This window comes from Canis lupus, chromosome 27, assembly GCF_011100685.1.
Source record: "Canis lupus familiaris isolate Mischka breed German Shepherd chromosome 27, alternate assembly UU_Cfam_GSD_1.0, whole genome shotgun sequence".
NCBI lineage: Eukaryota > Metazoa > Chordata > Mammalia > Carnivora > Canidae > Canis > Canis lupus.
This window is the reverse complement of record NC_049248.1, coordinates 44,525,277-44,551,719: the sequence shown is the minus strand read 5'-3', so window position 1 is coordinate 44,551,719 and position 26,443 is coordinate 44,525,277. Positions and strand designations below refer to the sequence as shown.

The following is a 26,443-nucleotide window of genomic DNA, read 5'->3' as shown; positions in this document are numbered from 1 at the left end:
GACCTTCCCATGAGCAAGGCTTGACTCCGACTCCGAGGTAATGTTCTAGAAATTCTTTATTAGACAAAAATAGACTCTTTTTTTTTTTTCTCCCCTATTCATGTGATCCCACTCTGATCCCTCTGCTCGGAGGGGAGGCAGAGGAGGGAGTGCCTTGCTCCCCGCCCGCCTCCCCGGCCTGCCAGGCTGGGACCTGCAGCTGGGTGGAGCTGGCAAGCCCTGTCTCCCCTCCAGGCCTGACGTTCTGCACGCGGGGCTGTCCAGATCCCCCCGGGGTCCAACTGCCGATGCCGCCTCACCCTTCACACGCCCGTCTCTGCCATCTGCGCACATGCGGGGTCCTCTCACAGGCCCATCCACTTGGCTTAGCAGGCTGGGGGCAGGGAGGAGAGCAGTGTCCCGGGCTCCCCGCTCCCGACGGAGGGGGCTGGCTCCTGGGGCTCCTGGGCCCGGGGAAGTGAGGACTGTGGGGTGCTGAGAGGTGCGCGGTGTTGGCGTGGGCTCCGAGCTTGTGGCCTCTGCCTTCACTTTCTCTGGCCCAGTAGGACTTTGGTGATAAAGGTGACAATGGCGCCCGCGGGCTGGTCTGGGTCAAGCTCTGCGAACAGGTGACACACGTTCTCCCATGGGCTTCCCGGCTTCTTGGCCACGAAACCAAAGATCCTAGGGGTGCAGAGGCAGAGTGGGGACGGGGCTCAACATCCCTTCCACAAGACACTGCTGAGCCACGGCTGGAGAGGGAGGCAGCGCCTGGGTCCCGTGGGGGGCAGGGGCTCGTGGGAGGCTCACTTGGAGGTGGTCCCGTCGGGGTTGGTCCATCTGCGGGAAGAGAAGGACGGTGAAGCCATGCACCCAGGGTGTGTGTCGCGGAGGAGGTCTGGGGGGGGGGCTGCCTGGCGGGAGCGTGGGCCGTGGGAGCCGGGACGCTCACCTCCGGTCCTGAGGATCGGTGCTGGAGAAGGTGATACTGTTCACCGGGTAATGGCGGCGAAAGAAGAGCCTGCGAAAAAAAAAAAAAAAAAAAAAAAAAAAAAAAAAAAAAAAAAAAAAAAAAAAAAAAAAAAAAAAAAAAAAAAAAAAGAAGAGCCTGCGAGGAGGATGGGGGGTCACAGCCAGAAGCGGGGGCCCCTGGGCTCCCTGGGCTTGGTGCACATACTCACTTCCTTTGGTTGTCTGTCAGCGTGATGCCCTGGGCCGAGACCTTGAAGTGGACGACGGCTGGGGTCGGCCGGGGGCTGCAGCTCAGAGCTGCCGAGCTGGCCCGGGCCACCGCCTGCGGGCCCGTCAGGGACTCGGTCTCCACCGAGGTCAGGTAGAGCACGCTGCAGGCTAGGGGCAGGAGAGGCCTCGTCCCTACCCTCCCCTCCCCTCCGCGCACCTGCTGATTGGCAGACGCTACGGTTTCCCCGGATCCACGGTGGAAGCTGCCGGAAGGAGCCCCGGGAGCCTGCGTTCTAGCAGGTGCCCATGATGCTGAGGTCCCAGATGGACGATCCCCCCGGTCAGAGACCCGCCCCCCCCCACGTCAGGGCCTCTCTGCGCCACCCCCCCTGTGCCCGGGGGCTCCTACCGGCGCCCTGACGGAGGAGGTCTGCCGCCGTGCTCATGTTGGCGGGCGCCGGGGCCTCTGGGGTCTCCTCCAGAGGATCTGAGGGAAGGGAGGGCCAAGGGCGGAGCTGAGCGGGGAGTCACCTTCCCTGGGAGCTGAAGACTCTGTTGCCCCAAGGGGGCACAGCCTTGGGCTCAGCGGGTGACGGGGAGCGGGCGGACGGACAACAGGACACCGACAGGACACCCACCTTTGCTGGGGATGCGCAGGCAGCAGGGCAGGGACAGCGGGGAGATGGAGTGCTGGGACACCAGGGCGGACAGGCTGCCTGCGGGAGGAGGGAGGCAGGTCCTGAGGCGCCCCCAGCTTTCCCGCCGGCCCCCCTGGACCAACCTCTGACCTTGGTACCCCCTGCTCACCAAAGTAGGGCTCGCTGGGACAGCCCTTGATCTTCACCCCTTTGGGCCCAGTCTCAATGAGGAAATGGCGCACCAGCTGCTCCAGGGGGTCCCCTGTGGGGAGGGGACAGGAAGGCTCGGTCACACCCTAGGGCCCAGCTTCTGCCCCTGCTGGGCACCTCCTGCCTCCCCCGTAGCAGGTGGCACAGCCCAGCCTGCCCTGTCCTGCCTTGGCAGCCTGTCCCCTCCACTCCTCTCCCCTTTCCCTCTGGTCTGGGCACGCGTACCTCTCCAGGGCTGGGCGCTGGGTGGAGCTGTGGCTACCTTGAGGGCCAGCCCATAGGCTCCTTGGAACGAGTGACTGTCCCTGATCAGGAAGGCGCCAGGGTCCTTGTCCTTCAGCAGGGCAATGGCTGGGAGGAGGCGGGAGCAGTGTCAGTGGCTGCCTGAGCCCCGGGTTGCCCCTCTGCCTCCGCCGCCCCAGCACTGTCGGGTCTAAACCTCCTTGGGCCCAAAGCCCAGAACCACCTGCTAGTGAGACTCAGCCCAGGGAAAGGGCGCCAACTGGAAGGACGGGTCCTGGAGCCAAGGCCAAGCCTGGAGGGGGATGGGAGCGGCACGCTGGCCTCTCACCTTGGTCACGGGACAGGTGTGGTTTGTACCAGAACTTGGACGTATCCTGGACGAACTTGACGTTGCTCTGGCTCTCTTGCGCAGGGGGCTCTAGGACGGGAGGGACTGGGCTCGCCGGTGCTTCCTAGCGCCCACGTCGTGTCCCTCTCCCTGGGAGGTGGACAGGGTTCTCCCAAGGGGGCCCCGCCCTCCTCAAGGCCTTTATACCTGGGGGCTGGGGGACTTGGTCCGGGAGCAGAGGTGCAAAGGTGACATGGTGACTGGTGCCCCTGGCTGGTGGGGAGGCCTGCTCGGGGCCCCAGGGCCCTGGCTGTTGCCCAGGTCCCAGCAAGTGGCGTTTCTCGGGCAGTGGCGGCTGCGAGGGGCCGCTGATGTCATAGGAAGCGGCCACGGGGAAGGCAGGCGTGGGGGAGCTCTGCGGCGGCTCCGGGCTGGCCACGAGCCAGGGCATCTGGGTAGGCACGGGGGTGAGGGGGGACCCGTCCGGACTATCCGGCGGGTCTCGGAGGCCCTGCCAGGGGGCATGGCGGAGGCCAGGCAGCGTGGTGGGCACGGGGCCCCGGGGGCTGGCGCTGTCCGAGCGGCTCCCTGGGCTCCTCTCCTGAGGCCAGTCGTGGGGTGAGCCGGGCGGGGAGGCGGCGGGGAAGGGGCTCGGGGCCGGGAGCTCAAGCCCGCTCCTCGCTGGCGCCTCGGGAGCCTTTTCTTCGGCGCCTCCCTGGGGAACGGACGGCAAGGGCTCGCCGGGACTTGGCCTCTGGGTGGGCACCAAGGTGGGGGACGTGGTGTCCTGCCGTCGGGTGCTGCAGTTTGGGAGGGCGGGTGGGCGGGCGGTTAGGGCGCGGAGCCCCGGCGGGAGCCGCTCCCCCCACCCCGCCCCCCGGGCTGCTTGGGCGCCCCCACCCCGGCCCCTCCGCGTACCCGTCCTTGCCCTGGACCGGGCTGCTGGTGTGCAAGGGCGTGGAGGGCCCCGAGAGCTCGGAGGGCGCGCTGCGTGGAGCATCACGGGGGGAGCGAGGCAGGGTGCTGTGCCCGCTGGGGCCCTCCCTCCAGGACGCCGGCTCGGGTGACTCTGGGGAAGGCGACAGGAGGGGCCATGAGCCTGCGGCCCCCGCTGCCCAGCTTGGCCCTGTCTCCCTCTGTGCCGCCCCCCCCATCTCCCTTCCCTGGGCGCTCGTCCTCACCTGCGGATGCCAGGGGTCCTGCTGGGGCCAGGTGCCCAGGCATCGGGTACCTGTCCCCTCCCTCCTCCGCGGGGATCTCGTAGCTCAGCTTCCTGGGTGGTGGGTAGGGCGGGCTGCCCGGGGAGACGGAGCCGGCCCGGGGGGAGTGGGCACCGGAGCTGGGGTACCCCCTGCCCTCACCCGGGGAGCCACAGCTCTGAGGCACCCTGCCGTACGCCGGGCAGTAACTGGGGAGCGCTCCTCCGTAGCCGTAGGTCACCAGGGCCGGGTACCCCGGATGCCCATACCTGCCGTCGGGGCACAGGGCGCAGGAGCAGCCCTCGTGCCCGTCCTCGCTGGCCTTGGGCGGCTTCAGGCAGCCGTAGTCGGGCATGGGGGCGTGGTGATGGCCGCAGGCAGGCACCAGCAGGGGCAGCGGGTGCCCGGGGCGCAGCGGGTGCAGCAGAGGCTTGCCCGCCTCGCCCGCCCACCCCTCCCCGGCCTCCCGCTCCAGCCGCAGCCCGTACAGGGCCGCAGTGGGCAGCGCCAGCTTCTCCTCGCACGCGGGGCACGAGCACAGGGCGGGCAGCCCCGGGTCCTCCAGGATCACCAGCTCCCGGTAGCCCGGGGCCCGGTAGCCGAAGTCCGCGCTGGCGGCTTTCCCCAGCTCCGGGCCGTAGGGGTAGGGCCCCTCGGACAGCGAGCGGCAGAGGCGCCTCTTTTCCACCGCGGCCTCGGCGTAGCCCTGGGGGTGCCCCTCGTAGCCCCCGTAGGCCAGCCGCCGCCGGTCCAGCGTTCCCTCCGGCCGGTAGTAGCCCCCGTTGGGGACCCCGCAGGGCTCCCGGTAGCCCTGGCGGCAGGAGCAGTGGCGGCTGAGGCCGGGCCTGCGGCCCGAGTACACTCCGAGCGGCGGGCCCGCGGCCGCGGGGGGCTGCTCCTCGTCGTCCAGGATGGCCGTCTCCCGCCCGGCGCCCCGGCCCGGCCCGGCCACCCCGCAGCCCCCCAGGAGGCGGTCCAGCTCCTGGCGCTCGGCGGCCGTCGGGGGAGGCCGGCCAGGGGACTCGGCGGCCGGCTCGGCGGTCAGCGTGGACGAGTGGCCGGAGTCGCTGCTGACGGAGAGCATGGGGGGCGGAGGTGGCTCCGGGGAGGGTGCCGGCGGGGTCTGGCGGGGGGCCCGCTGCACCTGGGCGTAGGGACTGCCATCCAGAGGTCCCCGGGTGTGGGTGGGGGAGCCTGGCGGGAGAGGACCAGGGAGGGAGTGAATGTCGGGGCCTGCCGGAGGCTCCAGCTCAGGGGCGTCTGCGGCGGGGAGGGAGGGAGTGGGCGGCCGGGCCGGCCCCGCACCGTCCACGCTGTCCTCGTGGTGCTGATTGAAGTGCTCGTAGGAGTCCCAGCGCACGGCGGGCTCTGCGGTGTTGTAGTCAACGGAGACCGAAGGGTCATTCCGTGGGGTGCTGCCTGCGGAAGGGCCACCCAGGTGTTGAGGGCCGGGGTGTCACCTGCAGCCCCGACCTGCAGCCCCGACTTGTAGGCCCGACCGGGGCTGGCTCTCACCTTTGACCTTTTCAGGGCTGGAGGAGAAGACGAACTCCACGGAGGCTTGGAATGGGAACCTCTCATCTGGGAGGGGAGGCGGGGGACACGGTGAGGAGCCAGGTCCCCTGGCCGCCCCCTCCCCGGGCTCCAGCCCCACACCTGTCTCCCACTCACCAGCCCAGGCCTCGTCCAGCTGGTCCTTGGGGAAAGTGAGCCGTGGTCCGTGGATGGTGCACGTGTGGAACTGGACTCGAAACACAAGGGTCCGGTCTGTCCCCCGGCCACCCTTGTGATAGCAGGTCACCTGGATGAGGGAAGGGAGACCGGGGGTCAGGCCTTCCTGTCCGCTGGCGTCCCCTCTGTGCTTCCGTCCTGGGGACTGTCAGGCTGCGGCTCTGCCCTGCCTCAGCTCAAGGCGATGCCCTCGCTGGGGACGGGCTCTCCGCCGGCCAGTGGGCCTCTGGATGACTCACGGGAGACCGTGCAGCTGGCGCGTTCGCCCCCCCATGCACCCCCTCCCCAGGATGGCCCCCTCACCATGACATCGCCCTTGAGGAGGAGGGCCGGCTCCAGGCTGATGCAGAGCTGCTGCGGCCCGGGGCCGGCGATGTGACTGAGGAGGAGAGGGACGGGACAGAGGCTGAATGGGAGGCAGTGGGGCTGGGGTGGCGGCGGGGGTGTGGGGCGTCAGGAGGGAGCCGCGAGCCTGGGGTCTGAGCCCCAGTGAGACGCCTCCAGCTTGCTCAGCATCAGCCTCTCCCTCCTGGTGCACCAGGTGCAGTGGCCGGAGCTGGAGGCGGGGGCGCCTGGGGAGGCTGGAAGGGCAGGAAGGCCGGGAGCAGAGCACTCACTAGATTCCCGAGGTGTAGACCAGCTGCATGGACTGGTAGATCTTGAGGAAGGGCTGGAAGCCTGGAGGGGCAGGCGGGAGAGGGCGCGGAGGGGCGCTCAGCGGAGGGGCTGGAGGACAGGCCTCCCCGCGGGGCGCCTCGGGGCACACTCACCGGTGCCGGGCTCAAAGGCTGGCAGCACGGGCACGAGCACGTAGTGCAGGAAGAGGGGGCTGCTGTTCATTCTGATGGAGCCGGACAGCAGGCCGCTGAAGTAGCTGATGTACCTGCGGGGGTCGGGGGCAGGAGGGGGGGACGTAAGCCTCGCCCCTGGAGGTCCCTCTGTTTCATCTCTACTAAGCACACCCCTGCCCAGCCTTGGAAGGCCGGCCCTTCTCAGCACGCCCCTCCCGTCTCCCGGCTCACTGGAAAGTTCTTCCTCACATCTAACCTCAACCCTCTGCCGTCTCAAAGGTCTGTAGTTGCTGGCTCCCCCGCCTAGCCTGCTCTTCCCCCCAGCCCTCTGCTTCCCATGACGAGGTGGGCTCCGACTGTCCTGCAAGTCTGTCTTTCCCACAAGCTCCGTGAGAGCAGGGACCGTGTTGGGCCTGAGTTCTCAGCGCAGGCCCTGTGTCCCGCGGGTGTGCTGCTCCTACGAGCGACCCTCGGCCTCGGGGCCCGCGCTGCTCCGGTGGCCCAGCCCCACCCCGGCTGCTCACCGGCGCTGGGAGGGCTGCAGCTCCGCGGCCACCTTGTCCTCGCAGAACTTCCTCATGGTAAGCGTGGCCAGCGCCTGGTCTGCCCTGGGGACCGCAGGGCCAAGTGTGGGGGATTAGGGGCTGGTATCTGTCCAGGCCTCCCAACCCCAAGCCCCAGGGGAGGGAGGAGATGTGTGATCCCCTAACTCTAGAGGAAGCCCCGGGGTGGAGGTGGAAAGAACTAGAAGCCCCACATACAGTCACTTGACTACTCGCTGGACCTCAGGCAAGTGTTCCCTGAGTTTTTAGTTTCCTCCTCTGTAAAACGGGGGTGATGAGACCATGTTATGGGTTGAACTGTGTCTCCCCAAAAGATATGTACCTCAGAACGTGACCTTATTTGGAAATAGGGTCGTTGCAGATGGAATTAATTAAGATGTTATACTGGAGTAGGGATGAGCCCTTAATCCACTATGATGGGTGCCCTTAGAAGAAGAGAAGAGACAGACAGACACAGACACACACACAGGAAGAAAGCCACGTGATGACCGCGGCGGAGGCTGGAGGGACGCAGCGGCAAGCCGAGGAGCGCCAAGCACTGCTGGTCACCACCAGAAGCTAGACAGGGGCAAGGAAGGGTCCTGCTCGGGGTCTCAGCGGGAGCGCGGCCCTGCCGGCCTCTCGGTTTTAGACTCCTAGTCTCCAGGGAGACAACTAGTTCCTGTTGTCTTAAGCCACTGAGTCAGTCTGTGACATTTTGTTACAGCAGCTCTGGGAACCTGATACAAATCCTCTGCTGGGAACTGTGGTGAGATACAAGTGAAAAAAGGAGGTGGAAAGGCCAAGTTTATAGGAAACGGCTCTCCAAACACAAAGGGGGGCTTCAAGGGGGATGGGCCCATCACCGGCAGCTGGAGACAGGGTCACTGGGGAAGGGGCCGGTCAGGGGCCAGGGAGCCTCACCCTGCAGAGATCTTGCTGTAGTGCATGTAGGCGGAGACGATGACGCCGAGCTTGCCCTTGCTCCCCTGAGGACAGGGGGAGAGAGAGAGAGAGGGGAATGGAGGGCCAGCCGGCGCCCCAGGCTCAGGGCACCCCAGCCCCGTGAACCCGAGGTCCCAGCCCACCTTGCAGTACAGTACGACCACGTGCTGTGGGTCAGCACTGAGCCACGTCTCCATGGCTTTGCAGATGGAACACAGCTTGTCCAGGGGGGGCGCGTGCAGCTCGGGCCAGCCGAAGTCCTGGACCTGGGCGGGTGTGGGGGTACAACTGAGGGTGGGGGCCGCGACCGGAGAGAGACGGGTGGGGCTGGAAGAGGGAGCGGGTGTAGGGTCAGTCGGGGCCAGGGTCAAGGGGCTCTTGGTCCTCCAGGAGAGCCTCACACTTGCTCGCTGGCACATGGGTTGGTACCTGCTGCGCCATGCTTTGGAGTGTCTCGGGGAGCAAGTCATCCGGGAAAGTGCGTAAGAACGAGGTGGATGCCAATCGCTACTATTAATGAGGCTGCAGGGGCTTGGGGGGGGCAGTTTGGGGGGGATTGGGGGGGGCTCAGCTTAATGGCTTTAATCCCCTCCTACCTTGGGGTTTAGGCGGGTCAGGTCGTGTCTTTTCTCTGAAAGGTTGAAGAGCTGCAAGCGAAGGGGGGCTTTGACGGAAGTGACCTCCAGGAGCGAGGCGCCCCTGCTGTGGCCCTAAGCAAAGTCTTCCTCCCAACCCTAGGGGGTCGCAGGCTCGGTGTGGCCCGGACGGCCCGGGGGGGCGGGGCGTTTCCCGCAGGCCCCGCCCCGCGAGCGCGACGTCAGCGGGAGGCTCCGCCCCCGGGGCCTCCCGGGCCGCTCATTGGCTGGCTGCGGGAGGCCCCGCCCCTCACCAGGTACTTGTCGCGGTGCTTGGACTGCAGCACGTGAGCCAGCTCGCGCAGGTGGCCCCGGTGTCGCTGCTCGTCGGGCCGCGCGGGGAAGGCGGCGGCCAGGATCCGCTCCGTCACGTAGGTGAGGTCCAGGTCCCAGCGGCGCTCCATGAGCGGGTCCAGGCTGAAGCTCCTGCGGGGCGAAGCCAGCGTCGGGCACGCGCCGGGGCTCCGGGGGCCGGCGGGGGCGCAGCGCGAGGCCTCGGGGTCCCCAGGGCAGGTGGGGGCTCCCCCCCGCGGCGTCCTCGCTTACCTGGGCAGGGTGCTGCGCTGCTTTGAGTGGTTCAGAGACTTGGTGGATCCCTGGTGGGGGAGAGGACACGGCGCACGGGTTGGGCCGCGCTCCAGGCGCCCCCCAGAGCGCCGGGGGGTCCCCGGGGGGCCGCGCTCCCAGGCGCACCTGCTCCCGCCCCCGCCGGCATCACTCACCAGGTGCTCTATGCGCCTCACGGGGGCGGTGTTTCTCCGCTGGAGGAGGGGCGGGAGGAGGGCGGGGTCAGGGCGGGGCGGGGCCCAGGGGGACCCCGGACGGTGCGGAGGGCGCCCCGGCTGGCTGTCGGGGGCTGTCGGGCCGAGGGCACGGAGTCCTGCCCCCAGCCGGCCCACGGGCAAGAAGCGCGGAAGGGCTCAGTTCCTCCCTGTCCCTCGGGACGAGCGACACCCACAGCAGTCCACCCAGGTACCCAGGGGCGCCTCCTGGGGGCCCTCGGGGTGGCCGCCAGACCTTGGGGCACCTCAGCCAGGTTCCTTACACCCCCCCCCCTCCGCACACTCACCAGCTCGGCGGGAGGCAAGGCCTGACAGGACGAAGTCACCTGGAAGGACACCGAGGGGGGACTGCGCTGGTGCAGGAGGCTCTCCTGCGCCTGAGGATGGGGCTGCCCCCCGGCTTCAGCAAGGTGGAGGGGCTCTCAGCAGCTGGCCACACACTCCAGCCGAGGTGCCTCTATTTAAGGGAGCCTCCCCTCTGGCCTCGCGGTCCCCCACCCCTGGGCCCCCCACTTGTTGCTCTTGGCTCCCAGCCCCCTGCCCACACAGACCCCCATTCATCCAGCTGCGGGGCCGGAGTTATATATAGAGCCATGTAGGCAGGCCATGGCTAGGGACGACACTGGCCTCTTTCACCGGGAGACCCCGCCCCTGGGCACACAGCCCCCCCAGGCCAACTCCAAGCCCCGGGACCCCCCGCACTGCAGGAGGAGGACCGGGGAACCTCCTGACATGGGGCTGTCTCGGGTCCCCAGTGGACAGTGCTGCTATCTTGTGCCATCTGCCCTGCCTTGTCCAGGGCCCAGGACCAGACCCACCCAGGCATCCTGAGGACCCTTCCCCAGAGGGAAGGCACAGCCCATCCGGCTGCCCAGTCTTTGAAATCCTGCTCCCCCACCCACCCACCCCACCCTTCCTCCTCCTCATTCTCCTCCTCTTCCCCACCCCCATCCTCTCGCCAGCTGCAGCCTGGGCACAGCACCAAGACAAACGCTGTCTCCTGTCCACCGGCCTGGGCCAGCCCTCCAGGGGGTGGAGTAGGGTGGTTCTTAAAGGGCCCAGTACAGCACCCTCTCCCACCCCAGCAGGGGTCCCCTAATGATGAGGGGTGGAAGGTTGATGCCAGTGTGGCTGGAGGAGCCTATGTCAGAGCAAGGGACTCTAGTCCCCCTCCCCCAATCAAGCACCCACCTTTGCTTCACATTTTCTATGTGTTGCCACCTTGCAAACTAGAGAGGGGTGGTGGGGAGAAGAGAGAGGTTAGCAAGGGCCTGTTGGGGCAGTGGGGGGGGGGGCGGCCCTCCCCACCCCTTACCCCCCCAGGTCCTGGGACCAGATCTTGGGACTTCCGAGACTGTGCTGAGATGGAGCAGGGGGCGGGGGCACAGGGGCAGTTCAGGGGAAGCATATGGCAGTGGGGTAGTACTGCCCAGGCTGGGCTAACGTGCTAGGCTGGGTGGGGGCGAGGGAAGGAGGTCCCCATCACAGGTCAGAGTGGGGAAGCAGCCGAGAGTAAGAGAGGTCTCCTGGTTGCGGGGTGGGGGTGTCTCATGGGGAGCGAGGCCTGTGCGGAGGGGAGGCAGCTGCCTCTTGGTTCCCATGTTGCCCAGTCCAGGGGCAGCACGCACGTTACGGCCGCTGTTCTGTGAGTGCGCCCGCTGGAGTTGTGCCCCCAGTGGTGCTGGGTGGAGGCTCTGAGTCATGGGACAGGGCACCTCACCTCTGCATGAGACTCCAGTCCCATCGACGGTCACCTTACACACCGCGCAGACCGGTGGTTTCTTGCGGAACACCTTCTCCCGGAAGCTATGTGGTTCGGCTTTCCGAGGCTAGGGGTGGAGGGACACGCGGGCGCAGTGTCAGGGCTCGGCGCCGTCTCTGGGTCTGGGCTGGGTCTCGGTGCCGCTCTGCGTTCCTCCCCGTCCGTCCTGATCAAGCCCCCAAACTCCTAAGAGGCCCTCGGCCACACCTGCTTCTGAGCCACTGCGGGGCCTGTCCTTGAGGGTGTGTGGAATCTGCCCCCTTGCATCACCCCAGCTGGCTCACCTCCTCTCTGAGGAATCACTCGGGCCCCTCGGAGGGCCCTGGTGCGTGAACCCGGGTGGTCACTGCCTCCCCGAGCGCTGGAGCTTCCCTCCTGGGTGAGGGGTGCTCTCTGCCCAGGGCTCCCCATTTCTCCTCCCATATGCCCTCCCCAGATGAAGGTCCCTGTGGAGAGTGAGCAGGAGGGGGATCCAGACACGGATGTGGGATGTCAGCCGCCCAACACCCAGACTGACCCGGCAGGAGCGGCCTCAGCCAGTTCTGCTGCCCTGGCTCCCGCTGTCCCCACGCTCAGACAGCTGACATGCCCTCCTCCCCCTCTGTCAGAACAACATGTTTACTCATTGTGCATTGAGGCGGCAGGCCGGCAGGCCGCAATTGTGTAAGGAGGGGGCGGTGATGCTGGAGGGACAGGCAGACAGGAGCCGGCCGGGAGACATTAGCTTTCTTGCGACTTCTGGATGTAGGGAGCTCCCTGTCATTTGGGGATTCCAGCATGGGATGGGGGCAGGGGTGGACGAGATGCCCTATCGGCCCCTCCCTACCCGGGGTGCAGTGAGGTGGGGAGGCCCCATTAGGGCCCTCAGTCCCTTCCTCCCGCTGTGGGTCCCCTTCACTCCTCCGTCCGGGGACCCATGCCTCCTCTCCCTTCTACCCATTTTTCTGCACTGAATGGTTTCTTTCTTGTCCATCCTGATCAAGCCCCCAAACTCCTAAGAGGCATTTGGCCACTCCCTGGGGAGTTCAAGTTCCGTCCCCCCCCTGCACCCCTGCCCCAGCCCCCCGCCGCAGTAATATTGTCTCATGTTGCCTCGAGCTGCTTCTTTTGGGGGGCGAGGCTGAGAAAATGTGGGGAGATGGAGTGATAGGCCTCCTGGCCCGCCATCCTGGGGCCCCGGGAAGCACTTCTGCTCTCTTGGCTGTCCTGAAGCAGCTGAATTAACCACCACCTGAACTCTCCGGACCAGCCTTGCTGGACCTGTCAGGAGAGTGGGGTGCATCTTGGCATTAACAGCATGCACGGATGATGTCAAGGGCAGGCAAAGCCCCAGAATCTAAAGCACGTTCCAGACCTGGCCGCCGCGCCCCCTCCCTTTGCCACTTCCACCCCATTTCCCCCAAACTTCTTAGGTTCAGGGAAGGGGCTTGATATCCTGCTCTGGGGCTCCAGGATAGTGCCTGGAGAGGTCCCACAGTGAAGTATACCCAGTGCAGCTCTAGGGGGCGGGGATCCCCAGGCCGGCCTGAATTCGGGCCGGGAGGTCGGCGGAGCCGGGGTGGACGCGGGGTGGAGCGGGGTGGACGCGGGGTCTGCTCTGATCCAGACTGTGCTGCTCGCGCACAGCCCCGCCGCTCCAGAGGCAGAGCCCCAGAGCGGCAGAGCCGGGAGGGCGCGGGCAGGGTCTGGCCCAGTCCTGGTCCCGTCCCGCTGCCCACACCTCCTCCCCGCCAGCGGGCACTCCTACCCTGCTGCTGGCCCGGCTGCTGTCCCTCCTCCCCAGGGCTCTGAGCAGCCTCTCCACGGGGCCGCTGGACTTCATGGTGTCCGGCGGGCTGGGGCGCCGACCGCGGGCCCGAACAATGCTGGGGCCCGGCCCGGGGCTTCCTGGAAGCGGCCTGGCGGAGGCAGCTGCTTCCCCTGGGTGGAGGGCAGGCTGTCTGGCTGGTGTGAGGAGAAGCCCGGCCCTGGAAGTGGAGGGGAGTGCAGGCGGGAAAGGGGCAGGTCGCTGCTCCAGGAAGTGGGGGGGGGAGGATGTGGGGGAGGCCAGGAGATCAGATTCCCAGGATCTACCCTGCTGGGAGTGTCTGTCCTGGATCTTTGGCCCCCGGTCCCCTTGCTCTGGAGCTGCTCCTTGCAGGGATCCACCCTGTCCAGGGATCTACAAGGATCCTGAGATCCAGCCCCCACCTTCCGTGGGGCGCGTGGGGGCAGGGTGAGGATTCAGGTCTCAGGGCAGGGCTCAAGGGCCAGTGGGGAACGCTGTGTCCCCGTCAGGCCAGCCTCCCAGCCTGGACTGTCGGGCTCTCAGGGGACCTCTGGTGGGGAGGAAGGGGGAGCTGGGAACACTGCCCCAGCCAGCCCAGCATCGGGAGTCCTCCTGAGGGGCAGCTTCCTGCCTCAGTTCCCCTGGTTGGGAAGTAGGCCTCCTCCCCCTCCCCCTCCCCCACTGGAAGGCCTAATTCGCCCCAAGATGAGCCTTCAGCTCCAGACCAAGGCCTTCTCCTGAGAGCACCCTGCTGCTCTGTTCCTGACAGTCCCCATGTCCTCCCCACACCCTGCCCCGCGCCCCCATTCCTTGGCCTCTTCCGGCCAGACCTCCCGGCCCCTCAGCCCCTCTTCCCAGGCTGCTGTGTCAGCCCCCCACCCAGGCCCTAGGGCTGGGCCCTGCCCCCTCCCCCCCGCCCCAGCCTGAGTACTACCTTCATGGCCCTCCTAGCTCTGCTCTCCTTGCTCAGCAGCTGTCCCAGGCCTAAGGACTGGACAGGAGGCCCCCTCCCAACACATGCTCCAACCCCCTCCGTGGGCCTCCTGCCTCCCTCCTGGGAACAGGGCCAACTTCCTGTCCCGGGAGTCAGGGAAGGAGGTGGATTGGGGCCTTGGAAGTGGGTGTGTGTGGGGGGAGTGATCTGCCAAAAATATATGGGGTTAAGGGCCACGGGGTCCTCAGGCCTAAGCCTTGGCCGGCAGCCCTTAGGCTGGCTGGAGCTGTCACTTGGAAGAATGTGCCAATGTGCCTCCCTCATTTGCATGGAATTTACTGAATGTACCAGAGCTCGGGCTTCTCCCACCAGGTCCTTAGGCTTCTCCTGCCTTCGTGCCCGAGGGCTGGTTTAATCCTGCCTCCTCTGGGACGAGCCCCCTTCAGAGTCCACTCAGGACACTATTTAGGGCCTGCCTGGCAGGGGTCTGGGCTGAGGCTTCGCCTTTGAAGCTCTAATTCCCCTTCCAGGTCAGGAAGTCTGTCCCCAGAGTACCTTGGCCCGGAGGTAGCTCTGTGGCCAGGCTTGGGTCCCTAGCGTGTAACTGGAGAGGGGCACTGGCTGTGCAAACCCACTCCCATCCCACCAACCCCGGCTGGGCCCCGGGACATTCCAGGGCCCCGGCCAGTGTGGGCAACTGGGCCCGGCCTGGTCTGGGTCACAGTGGAGCTGCAGGGAGGAGGAGCACTGTGGTGGTGGCTAGGTTGGGGGGGCCCCTGATTAGGAACCCCCTTCTCCCTACACCTGCCGCCCCCAGAGGGCCTGAGAAGTCCCCTCACCTGGTGGTTCCCTCTGGGGGGCTCCCTAACCCCTGGATCGGTGGCGGGGAAGCGGCTTGGGTCCCTCCCCACTGGCGGGGCGATGGGGATGGGAGAGCCAGGGTGGAGGGGGAGGGCGCTCAGGGCAGAGACCCCTGGGACCCTCACCCTCCTGCTGCCTGGAACATTCCGGAGCCGGCCAGTCTCTCCCCGGCCCGGCCCCCCTCTCACTCCCAAGCCTCGGGTTTGTTTGGAGAAACCCCTCCACCCACACTCCCCCTTCCTGGAAATAGCTGTGGTTGGAGGAGAGGCCGCGAGCCCGCCGCGGAGGAGGGGTGAGGCCCGGGGAGGGAGAGGGCGGGGAGGCGGCTGCGGCGCGCGGGGGCCCGGGTGGGCCGCGGGGCCGGGACGCGGGACGGGGGGACGGAGGACGCGGGGGCAGGGGGACGGGGAACGGGGGGGGCAGGGGGACGGGGGACGGGGGGCAGGGGGACGGGGGACCGCCGTGTGAGCGCGGGCCGCGCCCCGCCCCCTGCTCCCCTTCCCGGCTGCCCGCGGCCCTCGGTCCCCGTCCCCATCCCCGTCCTCATCCCCGTCCCCATCCCCGTCCCCATGTCCCCATCCCCGGCCCATGGCCCCCCGTCCCCATCCCCGTCCCCGTCCCCATCCCCGTCCCCATCCCCCCGTCCCCGCCTCCCGAGGGCCCCGGCCCCGCCCGGCCTCCGTGACGCCCGGGCCGCCGCCCTCCCGCCCGCGCGGCGCGGCCACTCACCTGCGGGGGGCGCCCGGGGGGGCGGGGGCGCGCCGGGGGGGCGGGGCAGCAGCAGGGGGAGCCCCCGGGCCAGCCCATCCCGCCCGGCCCGCGCCCCGCCGACGCCGCGCTCGCCCGCTCCCGCCCGGCCCGCGCCCCGCGCCGCCCTCGCGCCGCCCTCCCCTCCCTCCGTCGGGCTCCAATCCCCACGTTCCCCCGCTCCCCGCCCCTCCCCCCGCCCGCTCCCTCCCGGCTCCCCGCCTTCTCCCGGGGCTCGGGCCGCGGAGGGACGCGGGGACGGGAAGGCCGCCCGGCGGAGCGCGGGACACGGCGGCCGAGCCCGGAAGGCCGCGCACACGGTTCCGAGGGCCCCGGGTCCCCGCGCCCCAGGCAGACGAGGACGCCCCGGGCCGCCCCGGGGCCCAGGCCGCGACCCCGGGACCCCTGGGACCCCCGGCGGCCCAGCAGCCCTCGGCGCTTGGAGGGGGCGCCGGAGCCGGGGCTGGTGCTGGGGCTGGTGCTGGGGCTGGAGCTGGAGCTGGAGCAGGGGCTGGAGCAGGGGCTGGAGCTGGGGCTGCTGGAGCTGGAGCTAAATCTGGAGCTGGAGCTGGGGCTGGAGCAGGGGCTGGAGCTGGAGCCGGGGCTGGAGTTGGAGCTGCTGGAGCTGGAGCCTGCGCTTGGAGCTGGAGCTAAATCTGGAGCTGGAGCTGCAGCTGGAGCTGGCGTTTGGAGCTGGAGCTGGGACTGGAGCTGGAGCTGGAGCCAGGGCTGGAGCTGGAGCCGGGGCTGGAGTTGGAGCTGCTAGAGCCGGAGCCTCCCCTTGGAGCTGGAGCTGGAGCTGGGGCTGGAGCTGGAGCTGGAGCTGGAGCTGGAGCCGGGGCTGGGGCTGGAGCTGGAGCCGGGGCTGGAGCTGGAGCTGCTGGAGCTGGAGCTGCTGGAGCTGGAGCTGGAGCTAAATCTGGAGCTGGAGCTGGGGCTGGAGTTGGAGCTGCTGGAGCCAGAGCCTGCGCTTGGAGCTGGAGCTAAATCTGGAGCTGGAGCTGCAGCTGGAGCTGGCGCTTGGAGCTGGAGCTGGGGCTGGGGCTGGAGCCGGTGCTTGGAGCTGGAGCTAAACCTGGAGCTGGAGCCAGAGCCAGAGCTAGAGCTGGAGCTGGAGCAGCTGGAGGTGGAGCCAGAGCTGGAGCCAGAGCTGGAGCCAGAGCTGGCGCTGGACCTCCCTCCCTCCCTCCCTCCTGAGCACAGAGAAAGCTGTCCTCAGGGCTTAGGGACGGCTCGTGGCATGCGTCCCCTCGGCACTGACACCCGTTCCTGTGCAGTGTGGGGACCCGGTGCCAGGGAGCATCCCATGGGCCCTCGCGTGATTTGGGTCTCCCTGGAGGGAAAGCTGGAAGGAAGGGACGGAGGTCTTTCTAGAAACTCTGCATCTTCTCCCATTCTCAGATTCCACATGGGTCTCTAGTGTTGAGCACGTCCCGACCCTGCCCCCTCCCCCTCCCCACTGGATCTCCCATGCTGGAAACTGGCGAGTGGGGGGTGTGGGTTCTGAGAAGCCGGTGCCCAGGGCTCAATGTCCAGGGCCTGCCAAGGCAGCCAGTGCCACCAGCTCCAAGGCCATCGTCCCTCCCTCAGCTCTCAACTGGGTCGCCTCTGTGCTCCCCTGGCCTTTGGCAAAGGTTCTGATTCCAACCTGGTTCTGATTCCAGTCTGGCGGCTGGGGAGAGAGAGACATGGTGACAGTGTGGGTCCCTCAGAGACTGGCATTTGGAACTGGGGGGGGGGGTTGTGGGTTGGACTGGGGAGCCTAGATCTTATTGCTCTTGGCTGGGTTGGTGTCCAGTAGGTCTAGAGGGCCTGGGTCTCGGGGTCAGAGCAGGGTCCGAGCTGTGGGAACCACTGGAGGGAGGGCCTGGAGGGAGGGCGAGGGCTGGGGCGGGGGTGGGGGAGGACACAGGTGGGGAGGCACTGGGAGGAGGGGACAGGTAGGAGTTTGGGGAAGCCCCAAGGAAGGCGACGGGGATCAGAGGCTAGTGGCCAGGGGGCAGGGCTGAGGGTCATTCTGGGTATTTGGGGGAAGATTTGATTATGTAATCCAGATACATAGGATGTGAAAATTTGCTTGTTTCTTTGGAGTCTATAGTTCTTTTGTTTTTGAATTAAGAAAAAAAATTTTTCTTCTTAAGTAGACTCCAGGCCCAATGTGGAGTCCAGTTCGGGGCCTGGACTCAACACCTCTGAGATCGAGTCGGACGCTTCACCGACTGAGCCAGCCCGGCGCCCCTTTATAGCTAGCTCTTCTAGAACCTCGTCCTTCCCAGATGTCATTAAGGTCTTTGACGAGGAGCCCGGGAGGCCTGCCGAAGGGGGTAGGTCAGTTCTAAGCTTTCTTTCTTTCTTTTTTTAAAATAAGGTTGTTATTTATTTGAGCAGTCGCTACACCCAGCGTGGGTCTTGAACTCACGACCCTTAGATCAAGCGTTCCAGGCTCTCCTGAGCCGGGCGGCGCCCCAGGTCTTCATCCTTAAGGGGAGCAGGGCTCGAGCCTCCCACTCAGGCCGGCGGTGTTGCCCCTCAGGGGGACTCGTGAGGTTCCCCGGAACCGGGGGCTCCCCAGATGGTGGCCGGACTTCAGCTCAGACTGAGGGCCGGGCCGGGCCGGGGCGGAGGGCAGCTGTGAGGAAGGTGAGGGTGAAGGCGCCGTGTCAAGCGGCGGGGCGGTGCGGGTGCGCCTCCCCCCGGCCTGCGGTCACCCCACGCCGCGCGAGTGCTCGGGCCGGGCTGGCGCTGCGGGGAGCACCGGGTGGGGCTCGGGTGCTGGGGGTCGCCTCCTCGGGCTCCTGCTGGGTGAGGGGTCGAGGCAGATGGGGGCAGCCGTGGAGCTCGCCCCCTCCTGGGGCCCGGATGCTGGGAGCCGCCCCCCCCCCCCCCCCGGGCCTCCCCGGCCCCCCGGGTCCAGGCCTGCGGGGCCCAGGCACCCCGGAAGCGAGCCTCCCGGCGCTGCTCGGGCGCCCCGATCCCAGGCTCCTGCTGCAGCACGGCTGGGGGGCGTCCCGCGAGGCCGGTCGCCACGGCACCTGCGCTCCACCGGGCCTGCCCGTGCCCGCCCCCCCGCCCCGCCGCCGCAGCTGGCCCGCCTCAGCCACTGGGCGCAGCCATGGGTCCGATCGAAGGCCTGTGTGGGGCCTTGGCGGCTGGGCTCCCAGGTGTCTGCACGGCCCCATCTTCCTCCCAGTCCTGGGCGCAGGTTCCTGGGCTCCCTGCCCCCCCCAGGTTCCTTCGGGGCGGCCGCCTTCCTGCCCCTGGGAAGATCCCGCCTGAGCTCCGGCAGGAGGGGAAGGGGGCGCCCGGCTGGCCCAGGTCGCGGGGTCCCGTCGGCTCTGTGCTGGGTGCGGAGCCTGCTTGAGGTTCTCCCCTCCCCCCTTTCTCTCAAAAAACCACAACAGGTCAACTTCCTGTTGGCAGTAATTAACCTCAGATTAAAAAAATAACGAAGGGGAAAGGGCCTCGGCGCCAACCGGCCCGAGGAGCCCCGCAGGCCACAGGTCGCGGCCCGGCCTCCCGGCCTCCCGGCCACAAAGCAGGAAGCGGACTCCGGGAAGGTCACGGTAAAAGTTGGCACCGGGCGAAAACGCTGGCGGGAGCGGATGCAAATTCGCCTTCTCAGAGCCCCAAACACGGGCCCCCCCGGAACCCACCCCTGCACCTGCAGACCTGAATGCCGAGGGGCTACGGAGCGAGCGGGAGCCACGGAAAGGCACAGGTATATGGTCAAAAGAATTTCAGCATTAAGGTGAACTTTAAAGATCAGATTTATTTGGAGAAAACAAAAAACCCCACAACCCAAAGGATGGGATTTTACATCTCAAGACATCTCCCAGGTATTAAGTCTACAGATTACAAATCATTTTCATAGAAGATATTTTGTACAAATTTTACACGTATTAGGGAGCGGGACAGGGCCCCTGCTTCTGTGGCAACAGGGGGACAGGTGGGGAGTGGGAAAAAAAAGTTTTTTTTGGATACAACCATTTGGAAATAGACCTGAAGAGGGCAAAACCTACCTTTTCAATGGTTCAAAAAACCAAAAAAAAAACCCCCAACCAAACCCTTTCAGCCTTGGGTATCTCTCTCAAAGCCACTTCCTGGCTACCGGCCAGTCGAGCCAATTATTTAAAGTCCCTCCACTTGGTAAGTCTTTTCTGTCCACGGGGTGAAGGATTCCTTAGCTCTGCTGCAGACTCCCACCCCGCTCGCCGCAGGGCCGGGCAGGGGCCGAGCAGGACCGATGGCAGGGGCCTTGCCAACAAGAGGCGGGGGAGGGGGGGAGGGGGTCGCCCCTCAGGACGCCGGCTCCTGGGCGGACAGTACAAAGGTGCACATAAAAGCAGGCAAGTGAAGCTACTGTGTTGCAGCAGAAACCAGGCCCTGGTTAGGTTCTCCCCATTATCATTTGTTCTCTCAAGGGAAGCTTAAAACACCCCTCCAAACCCCCACAGCCGCCCCAACCGCACACTGGTGTGGGACTTGAGTGGAGAGAAGCCTTGTCAGAGCAGAACCAAGAAGCCCCATCGAGGTGGCGGGAACGGCTCACAATCTGCCCTCCCTCCCACCTAGCTCTGAGGTGTGAGAGGAGGGAAGGCGCGCGAGACGCCAAGGAGCCCTGACCTGCTGGAGAGGAGTGAGACTCCGCGCTCGCCTCTGCTCCTGGGGGCACAGAGAACGCCTGGATTGGGGGATTTCAACAGAAGCTGCTTCTGGGGGGTGACGGCAAAGAGCACGAGGATCGGAAGCCCGGGACGAGAGTCTACGTTTTTTAAAGCTTCAAGATTCCAACAGAATGCGGGTACGTGTGAACTTTCAGGAGGACAGTGTCTGAGACGGCAAAACCGGGATGTACAGGAGACTTGGGGACTCCCAGACCCCGAAGCGCTCCCTGCCCCAGGGGTCACTGGAGGTCACGGCATTCCCCCCATCACTGGTGCAAGATACTTCTCACTTCCCCAGCGCCTCTTTTTAAACCACGATTTCCCGCTCATTTTGGTCACCAAGCAGCCCTGTTCTTCAGCGGCCTACAGACTCTCAACCACCCCCGGGGGTAAAAGTGAAGAAATTCCCCCAGTAACTCAGAGTTAAATCAGGGGGGCAGGCAGCCTCCTGAGACTACAACCACTTCAGAGACTAAACCTACCTTTCCAAGGATGGAAATGTATTCAGGGGATGCCTGAGAATTCCCGCACGCCGCACTAGGAGAGTGAGAATCAGTGAGAATCAGTGAGAATCGGGAGGCAGCCCCTCCCTCTTCCTGAAGCCTGCCCTGCTGCCCACATTCCAGACTCGGCACCACCGCCGCTGCCGCTGCCGTTTTGCTAAATGGAGGCCCCCAGGCCCTAATCACACAGCAACTGCATGTGTCGGAAAAATGCACAACTTTTCTGTTAAAAGCTGTACGTCTCTCTCACTCTGGCTACATTGGCGATTCTCCAGTTAGTTCAATACTTTAAAGGCTGCAGCAGCATGCAAAAGAATTTCATTTCACTGTTTTTTGTTTTTTGTTTTTTTAAAAAAAAAAGTTAAGAAAGGTCTCCAGGAGATGGTGAGTTTTATTGTCTTGTCTGGATAGAGGTTTGATTTGCTCTCGAATGTTCCAGGGTGGAGAGACTAGGAGAAAGCACAGGATGCAGAGGTCTATTCGGTGTAATCTTCTCCCTCGTTCTCATCTTCACCATCAATGGAGAGAGCAGCATACTTGCTTGCAGAACTGAACTTCTGGAAGGGACAAGAGTGAGAAAATCTCTAAGGCCTTGAACTCTCACATCCCAAACCAAGAAACAGGATACTGCTACTTGGGCAAAAAGGAGGGGCCAGCCCAGGCCACACCCGCTGGCTTTCTTAGCATTTCCCCTGGGAGAGCAGGTCAGAAGCCCACAGGCCCTTACACCATCTTTCACCCCAGAGAGGGGAGGGGAGGGGAGCACTAGGCTGTGTGTGCTCTCCCAACAAGCAGCAGTACCTGACTTCCCACCACTCTGCTTGTAGCCCCAAACGTAAAGGGGCTCAAGGGCAAAAAACGAGCAAGCACCCCACACTTACGGAAGCTGGATTTTCTTCAGGTTTCTTTGGCTCAGGTGCAGATCGGGAGTCTTGATCCTTTTTGCCGTCTTTCCTGCAGAGGTGTGAGTGTAAAACCACATCTTTAGGAGGGGACTGTCCCAACACCCACGAGCCACTGGGAGGGCACTGCGCAGGTACCTCCAGGCAGCAGTCCTTGCTATCTGTGTGGACTTGTGTTTCTAGATTCTTAGGAGGACGCGTTATAACTGTCTGGTTGACCTTCCTTTGTTTACAGTAGGAGACCTGGCAGTGCTCGGAGGACCAAGGGCGGCTTAACCACAAGACACGTATGCAGCACCAGGTGAGAGTGTGAGTGAGGAGAGAACATGCGTACCTGTCTGGCTCCTTCCAGTGGTCTTTGTTCCCTCCGTCTCCTGGACCACGGCTGGAGTTCCCACTGTGGCCTTTTGGGACACTCACCCCATCTACTTTGTTTTCATCTGCTTGAGTGGAGATGCCAAGAACAAATGAAAAGCAGGTAAAAGAACCAGTCTCCTTCCTAGTTTCCCTTGAGCTGCAGAAAAGCGTGCCCCTGTGCATCGAGGGAAACTCAGCCTCACCCCAACCCAGACTTCCCTCCCAAGCCCTTCTTCCCACGTTCCCCTCACCCCAAGTTAAGACCCACTAAAAAGTTCCACGGTAGGGTGATGGATCATGAAGAGCAAACTGGAAATGAAGGACTGTGACGCTCAGTAGTGACCTTGGCCTTACAGATGGTGACATTCTAATCTGGACTGAGCATGTGAATTTCCTTCCGATTCTTTTTTTTCCCTACCAAAGAAATGTTCTACCAGGAAAGGGCAGGGCTGTGCTTTCTCCAAAGAGACCACTCCTGCCCTCTACTGGCAAAAAAAGGGTAGGTAACTTAAGAACCTTGAGCACAAAACAGGTGCAGGAGGACACGGGTTGTTTCTGGAGTCCTCTACAGGCTTTTCACTGAGGACTCCGGCTACTACGTGAAACACGGACTTCCTGTTGGTCTTACCTCTCCTTGCTGGTCCTTCCTCCGGGGGCTGAGCCGGGACTGCTTTCCCTCCACCACTAGAAGAAAAGCACATAATTACATTCACTAGTCTTCGGGAAGGAACAGATGAACTTCCAATCGTTCACCAAACAGTCAACTTTACAGAGAACCAAAAATATATACTTAACGTTGTAGGACACTGAAATATAGGAAAGACAACAATGAAAGCGACTACTTGATCACTCACTAAGTAGAAGTACCCTGTCCTTCAGAATCATCCTGATCTTGCAGGGGGAGTAGGACTCTCTATTTTACAAATGAGAATCCTAAGACCTAAGGAAGTAATCTGACCCCTAAAAGCCATGCCGCCGGAGGTGGCGGTGGCAGGTCTTGAATACCAATCTGCAGATTTTGAGTAGCCAAAGTGATGCCAACCAGTTATCAAAACTCTAGAGAATTGAACAATGGCTTAAATGAGCCCGCGGCAGCACAGCAGCACGCGCTGAATGGGAGCTGAGAGCCAAGAAAGCAGAACTTAAAAGACACTACGTAAGACCAACAGTCAGGGCACTTTCCAGCATGACATCACAAGGTTTGAGATTCTACAGCTAAGCAACGCTTGCACGCTGACTCACCTCGTGGGGGACTGTTGCTCTGTGTCCGAGCTCTGAGATCGGGCAGGAGGGTTAGAACTTCGCTTCACCCAAGCATTCTCCTTTGGTGGAGGGGCTGGCATTACCTTCAGAGGCTGTTCAGATTTGGGTGGCTTAGAAGTCGGAGAGTGACAGTCTTCCTCCTTATTCGGTGTTTCATTTTCTAGAGACTTCTCACTCTCTCTCCTTCGTGCATCTGTGAAATCAGAGTGGGAAGGTTACCTTATCAGGAAAAGCAACGATTTATTAGGATCTCAACAGAGTGGAAAATGGTCCCCACCCAAATTGACCTCTTTTCATTATTCTTAAAGACCTGGATATGGCTCCCAATAGATGAAATTATCCCTAAATCAGTGGTTATTAATTATCACTTTGAGGAAATGTTTTAATGATTCAAGAAAAATAGGAAAAATAATGGCTCTCCAAGAAAAGCCACCTGACTGTTCCTAGAAATGAGTACTCTTTATTTTAGGATTATAGCCTTGCTACGTTTTCAGTGTTAAAATGTCTACACCAGGGATCCCTGGGTGGCACAGCGGTTTAGCTCCTGCCTTTGGTCCAGGGCGTGATCCTGGAGACCCGGGATTGAATCCCACGTCGGGCTCCCGGTGCATGGAGCCTGCTTCTCCCTCTGCCTATGTCTCTGCCTCTCTCTCTCTATCTCTCTCTCTCTCTGTGTGTGACTATCATAAATAAATAAAAATTAAAAAAAAAAAATGTCTACACCAGAGAATATGTATATGTGTGTGAAGAGGACCTCTGATAAATCTCAAACCCCAGGATCCACTGAGTTAACTCCAAGTTGGAGGCTCAACACACACACACACACACACACACACACACACACACACACACACACACAATATGATATATAGGAAAAACAGGCCATCTTTTTTTTTTTTTAAAGGGCAGTAAATGTCTTCTCAAAACTAGAAGTTTTGGGATGCCTGGGTGGCTCAGTGGTTGAGCGTTTGCCTCTGGCTCAGGGTGTGATCCTGGAGTCCCGGGATCGAGTCCCACATCGGGATCCCTGCATGGAGCCTGCTTCTCCCTCTGCCTGTCTCTGCCTTTGTCTCATGAATAAATAAAATCTTAAAAAAGCAAAAAAACAAAACAAAACCAGAAAACCAACTAAATGTTTATTTTGTCAGATTCTTTCTACGTTTTAAGTGCAGCCTCCTCAGGAGGTATCAATCCAACCATCACACTTCCACCTAGTCACAAACAGACATTACCTTCCTGTTACTAAAAGGGTAGCTACTCCAGTATGAATAATTTCCAGAAAACTTCTACAACACTTGGATGAACTTCCAAATCATCTCAGTCTGGAGCCACGCTTTGAAATGCTCAAGTACAAATCAACTTAGAGGTGGGAGGAAGAAACTTAAAAAACAAAACACTGGTTCGCAATAAGGGAAGAGAGATGTTATGATTTAATAGTTCAGTTTCCAAAACACTAAAGATGTTTGTGACCAATCGATAAATTCAAGGAAGGAAGGAAGGAAAGAAAGATCAAGAGTAGAAGATCATCGCTCCAGACATTGCTCTGGTCGTACAGGACATCCAAAAAGGCTGGCAAGAGAGCTGTAGGACTGTGACTGCTCTAAATAAAGGAAAATTCTGGAATGTCAAAACAAAAAGAAGGGACAAATCTAACAGTCAAGTATACTCTTTAGTAGAAGATCATTAAACAGGTCGCCCAAGTCTCTTCTGATGCCATTTTCTTAGATTTTTCAGACTAGATGTAATATTCTGCTCAACCTATGCTAACCGAAATAAAGCCCCCATGACTGAGTTTAATACCCCACAGTGACTGCATAATTTGGTTATGGCTCATTTATGGAAAGAGGCAATAACACGTGATACCCACCCTGGTCTGACTTACTTCTGCCAGTTGTGGCCGAGGTCCCAGTCTGTGATGACTCACTTCCTGTCCTGGACCGTTCCCGTTCCTGAGTCTCTTCACTTCGCCAGCTTGGGTGTCTGTACAAAGAGATTAAAAAAAAGAAAACAACTTATGTCCAGCTCACTGAAGGCCACTTTGGACCCATGCTGACCCCTCAAGAACCATCACTTCATACTCATCAGGCTTGCTGTATTTGTGGGTGGGTGTGCACATCTTGTTTCTCTCAAACCATTTGAAAGCTACAAAGATAAATACACTTTGGCTCTAAACACTTGAAGCTTCAACTAGAATGAAGAATATTCTCCTACCTAACCTACAGCCCTCCCTTACTGGTAACACAACTCTAAAAGCCATTTAAAACTAGGCCATTTTACAGGTTTCTACCCCATTAGATCCAATGCCACTTTTTAATAACAAACACTTCACTACCGACTCCTTTACCATCCTGAAATATCCTTAAATAATATACCTGACATAACACACGAGTAAAAATAAATGTAAAATAATTTATATATAGTTTATGTTTTATAGAAGTAAAAACATTTTCTCTTTATTCCAGCAACTCGAATAGAGGCACTTCCACTCATCTCATAATGGTGGCTTTACCCCATATACTAAAGCAAGATTTGGTCAATTTTTTAATGGGTCAGATAAATTTTATTTACAAAATATGGAACAGCACTGGGGCACCTGGGTGGCTCAGTTGGTTAAATGTCTGTCTTCGGCTCAGGTCGTGATCCCAGGGTCCTGGGATGGAGCCCCGCATCGGGCTCCCCGCTCAGCAGTCCGCTTCTCTCTGTGCTCTTTCTCAAATAAATGGATTTGGGGCGGGGGGAGGAATAGGCCGTAATTTGCCTACTCCTCTATTAATCGATCATCAATTTATAGTTGTCAGAAGTTAAGCCCAGTTAAGCCCCTTTAAAAGCCACGAGGGCCGGCAGGCAACTAACTCTTCATAGGGTTCAACTGTCCCATATACTGCAGCGCACCTACTGGCCCCAGCCTGTGTACACTAGATGCTATTAAGTGACAACTAATAACGCCTGCATGAATTTCCCAGATGTGCCCTGGGATGTGTACCACACCCGTCCTTCAGGAAGCAATTCGTTCCCAGATCAGAGATCCGTAACTGAAGAGAGCCTCACCTCTCTCGAGGCCGTCGCTCTAGTTTTGGCTCATCCAGCTGGCGCTGCAGCTTCTCCTGCTCCTTCTGCAGCCGCTCTTCTACTTCTCGCTCTCTAGCAGCTGTGTCAACAGGCTTTGCCCCTCCAAAGATAGAGGCCGCTCGACTGGACTGGGAGGTGCTAGCGGAGGAATCATCTTCCTTAGGAGTACTCCGAGGCTTTAGATTCAGTTTGGGTCTTTGGGGGGGACCTAAGTTAAATAAAACTCTAAGTAACAGTTTTTCAAAATCCTCAGAAGCTGATGGCCAAAAGTCAGATGCCCAGACACAGCTCTTAGAAAATGCCACATGGGGGGACATGTGGTTGAGCATCTATCTTTGGCACAGGTTGTGATCCCATGGTCCTGGGGTCAAGTCCTACATCAGGATGCCCGCGAGGAGTCTGCTTCTC

At 62.0% G+C, this 26,443-nt stretch overlaps 2 protein-coding genes and 1 long non-coding RNA gene across 9 annotated transcripts in view; 1 reads left to right on the top strand and 2 right to left on the bottom strand.

Moving 5' to 3' along the window:
* Positions 1–38: 38 nt before the first annotated feature.
* TNS2 (tensin 2) lies at positions 39–14,752 on the bottom strand. Of its 3 annotated transcripts, none has more exons than XM_038577745.1 (29): positions 13,670–14,752; positions 10,926–11,034; positions 10,397–10,434; positions 9,493–9,531; positions 9,146–9,184; positions 8,970–9,019; positions 8,678–8,849; positions 8,385–8,435; positions 7,932–8,054; positions 7,768–7,832; positions 6,826–6,909; positions 6,281–6,393; positions 6,128–6,188; positions 5,814–5,889; positions 5,451–5,580; positions 5,295–5,360; positions 5,085–5,198; positions 3,762–4,973; positions 3,499–3,649; positions 2,788–3,380; positions 2,581–2,670; positions 2,235–2,360; positions 1,969–2,061; positions 1,800–1,877; positions 1,571–1,648; positions 1,161–1,329; positions 932–1,000; positions 790–819; positions 39–663 (listed from the first exon to the last, which is right to left on the bottom strand). In XM_038577745.1, the coding sequence occupies exons 1-29, from the start codon at positions 13,997–13,999 to the stop codon at positions 525–527; spliced, it is 4,488 nt and encodes a 1,495-aa protein (XP_038433673.1). In that variant the 5' UTR covers positions 14,000–14,752; the 3' UTR covers positions 39–524. The 3 variants fall into 3 exon arrangements, with proteins under 3 accessions (XP_038433673.1, XP_038433674.1, XP_038433675.1); XM_038577746.1 differs by lacking the exon at positions 13,670–14,752 and adding an exon at positions 12,715–13,586; XM_038577747.1 differs by lacking the exons at positions 7,932–8,054; positions 8,385–8,435; positions 8,678–8,849; ... (4 more) ...; positions 10,926–11,034; positions 13,670–14,752 and adding an exon at positions 7,187–7,289 and having other exon boundaries at positions 7,768–7,789.
* On the top strand, positions 8,666–23,366 carry LOC102156972. 2 transcript variants are annotated; one of them, XR_005380177.1, is made up of 3 exons: positions 8,666–8,798; positions 17,422–17,601; positions 21,582–23,366. It is a non-coding gene; the product is annotated as an uncharacterized LOC102156972 (long non-coding RNA). The 2 variants fall into 2 exon arrangements; XR_005380176.1 differs by having other exon boundaries at positions 17,422–17,605.
* The window catches only part of EIF4B (eukaryotic translation initiation factor 4B), a 32,035-nt gene continuing 24,618 nt past the window's right edge, over positions 19,027–26,443 (bottom strand). The window contains exons 9-15 of one of the 4 annotated variants that reach the window (XM_038577748.1): positions 26,015–26,243; positions 24,834–24,946; positions 22,946–23,159; positions 22,332–22,387; positions 21,681–21,789; positions 21,326–21,398; positions 19,027–21,001 (exon numbers count right to left, since the gene is read on the bottom strand). In XM_038577748.1, the coding sequence (XP_038433676.1) occupies positions 20,921–21,001; positions 21,326–21,398; positions 21,681–21,789; positions 22,332–22,387; positions 22,946–23,159; positions 24,834–24,946; positions 26,015–26,243 (875 nt within the window). In that variant the 3' untranslated portion in view covers positions 19,027–20,920. The remainder of the gene's footprint in view (positions 21,002–21,325; positions 21,399–21,680; positions 21,790–22,331; positions 22,388–22,945; positions 23,160–24,833; positions 24,947–26,014; positions 26,244–26,443) is intronic. The other 3 variants (XM_038577749.1, XM_038577751.1, XM_038577752.1) reach the window with 3 other exon arrangements.

Bases quoted from the DNA above. Each gene is read 5' to 3' on its own strand.
- TNS2 (XM_038577745.1), bottom strand. From the start codon at position 13,999: ATGCAAATGAGGGAGGCACATTGGCACATTCTTCCAAGTGACAGCTCC. The intron at 10,435-10,925 runs GTGAGGTGCCCT...ACCCCTCTCTAG, and splicing joins GACTGGAGTCTCATGCAGAG to TTTGCAAGGTGGCAACACAT. The intron at 9,020-9,145 runs GTGAGTGATGCC...CTCCCCCACCAG, and splicing joins TGAGGCGCATAGAGCACCTG to GGATCCACCAAGTCTCTGAA.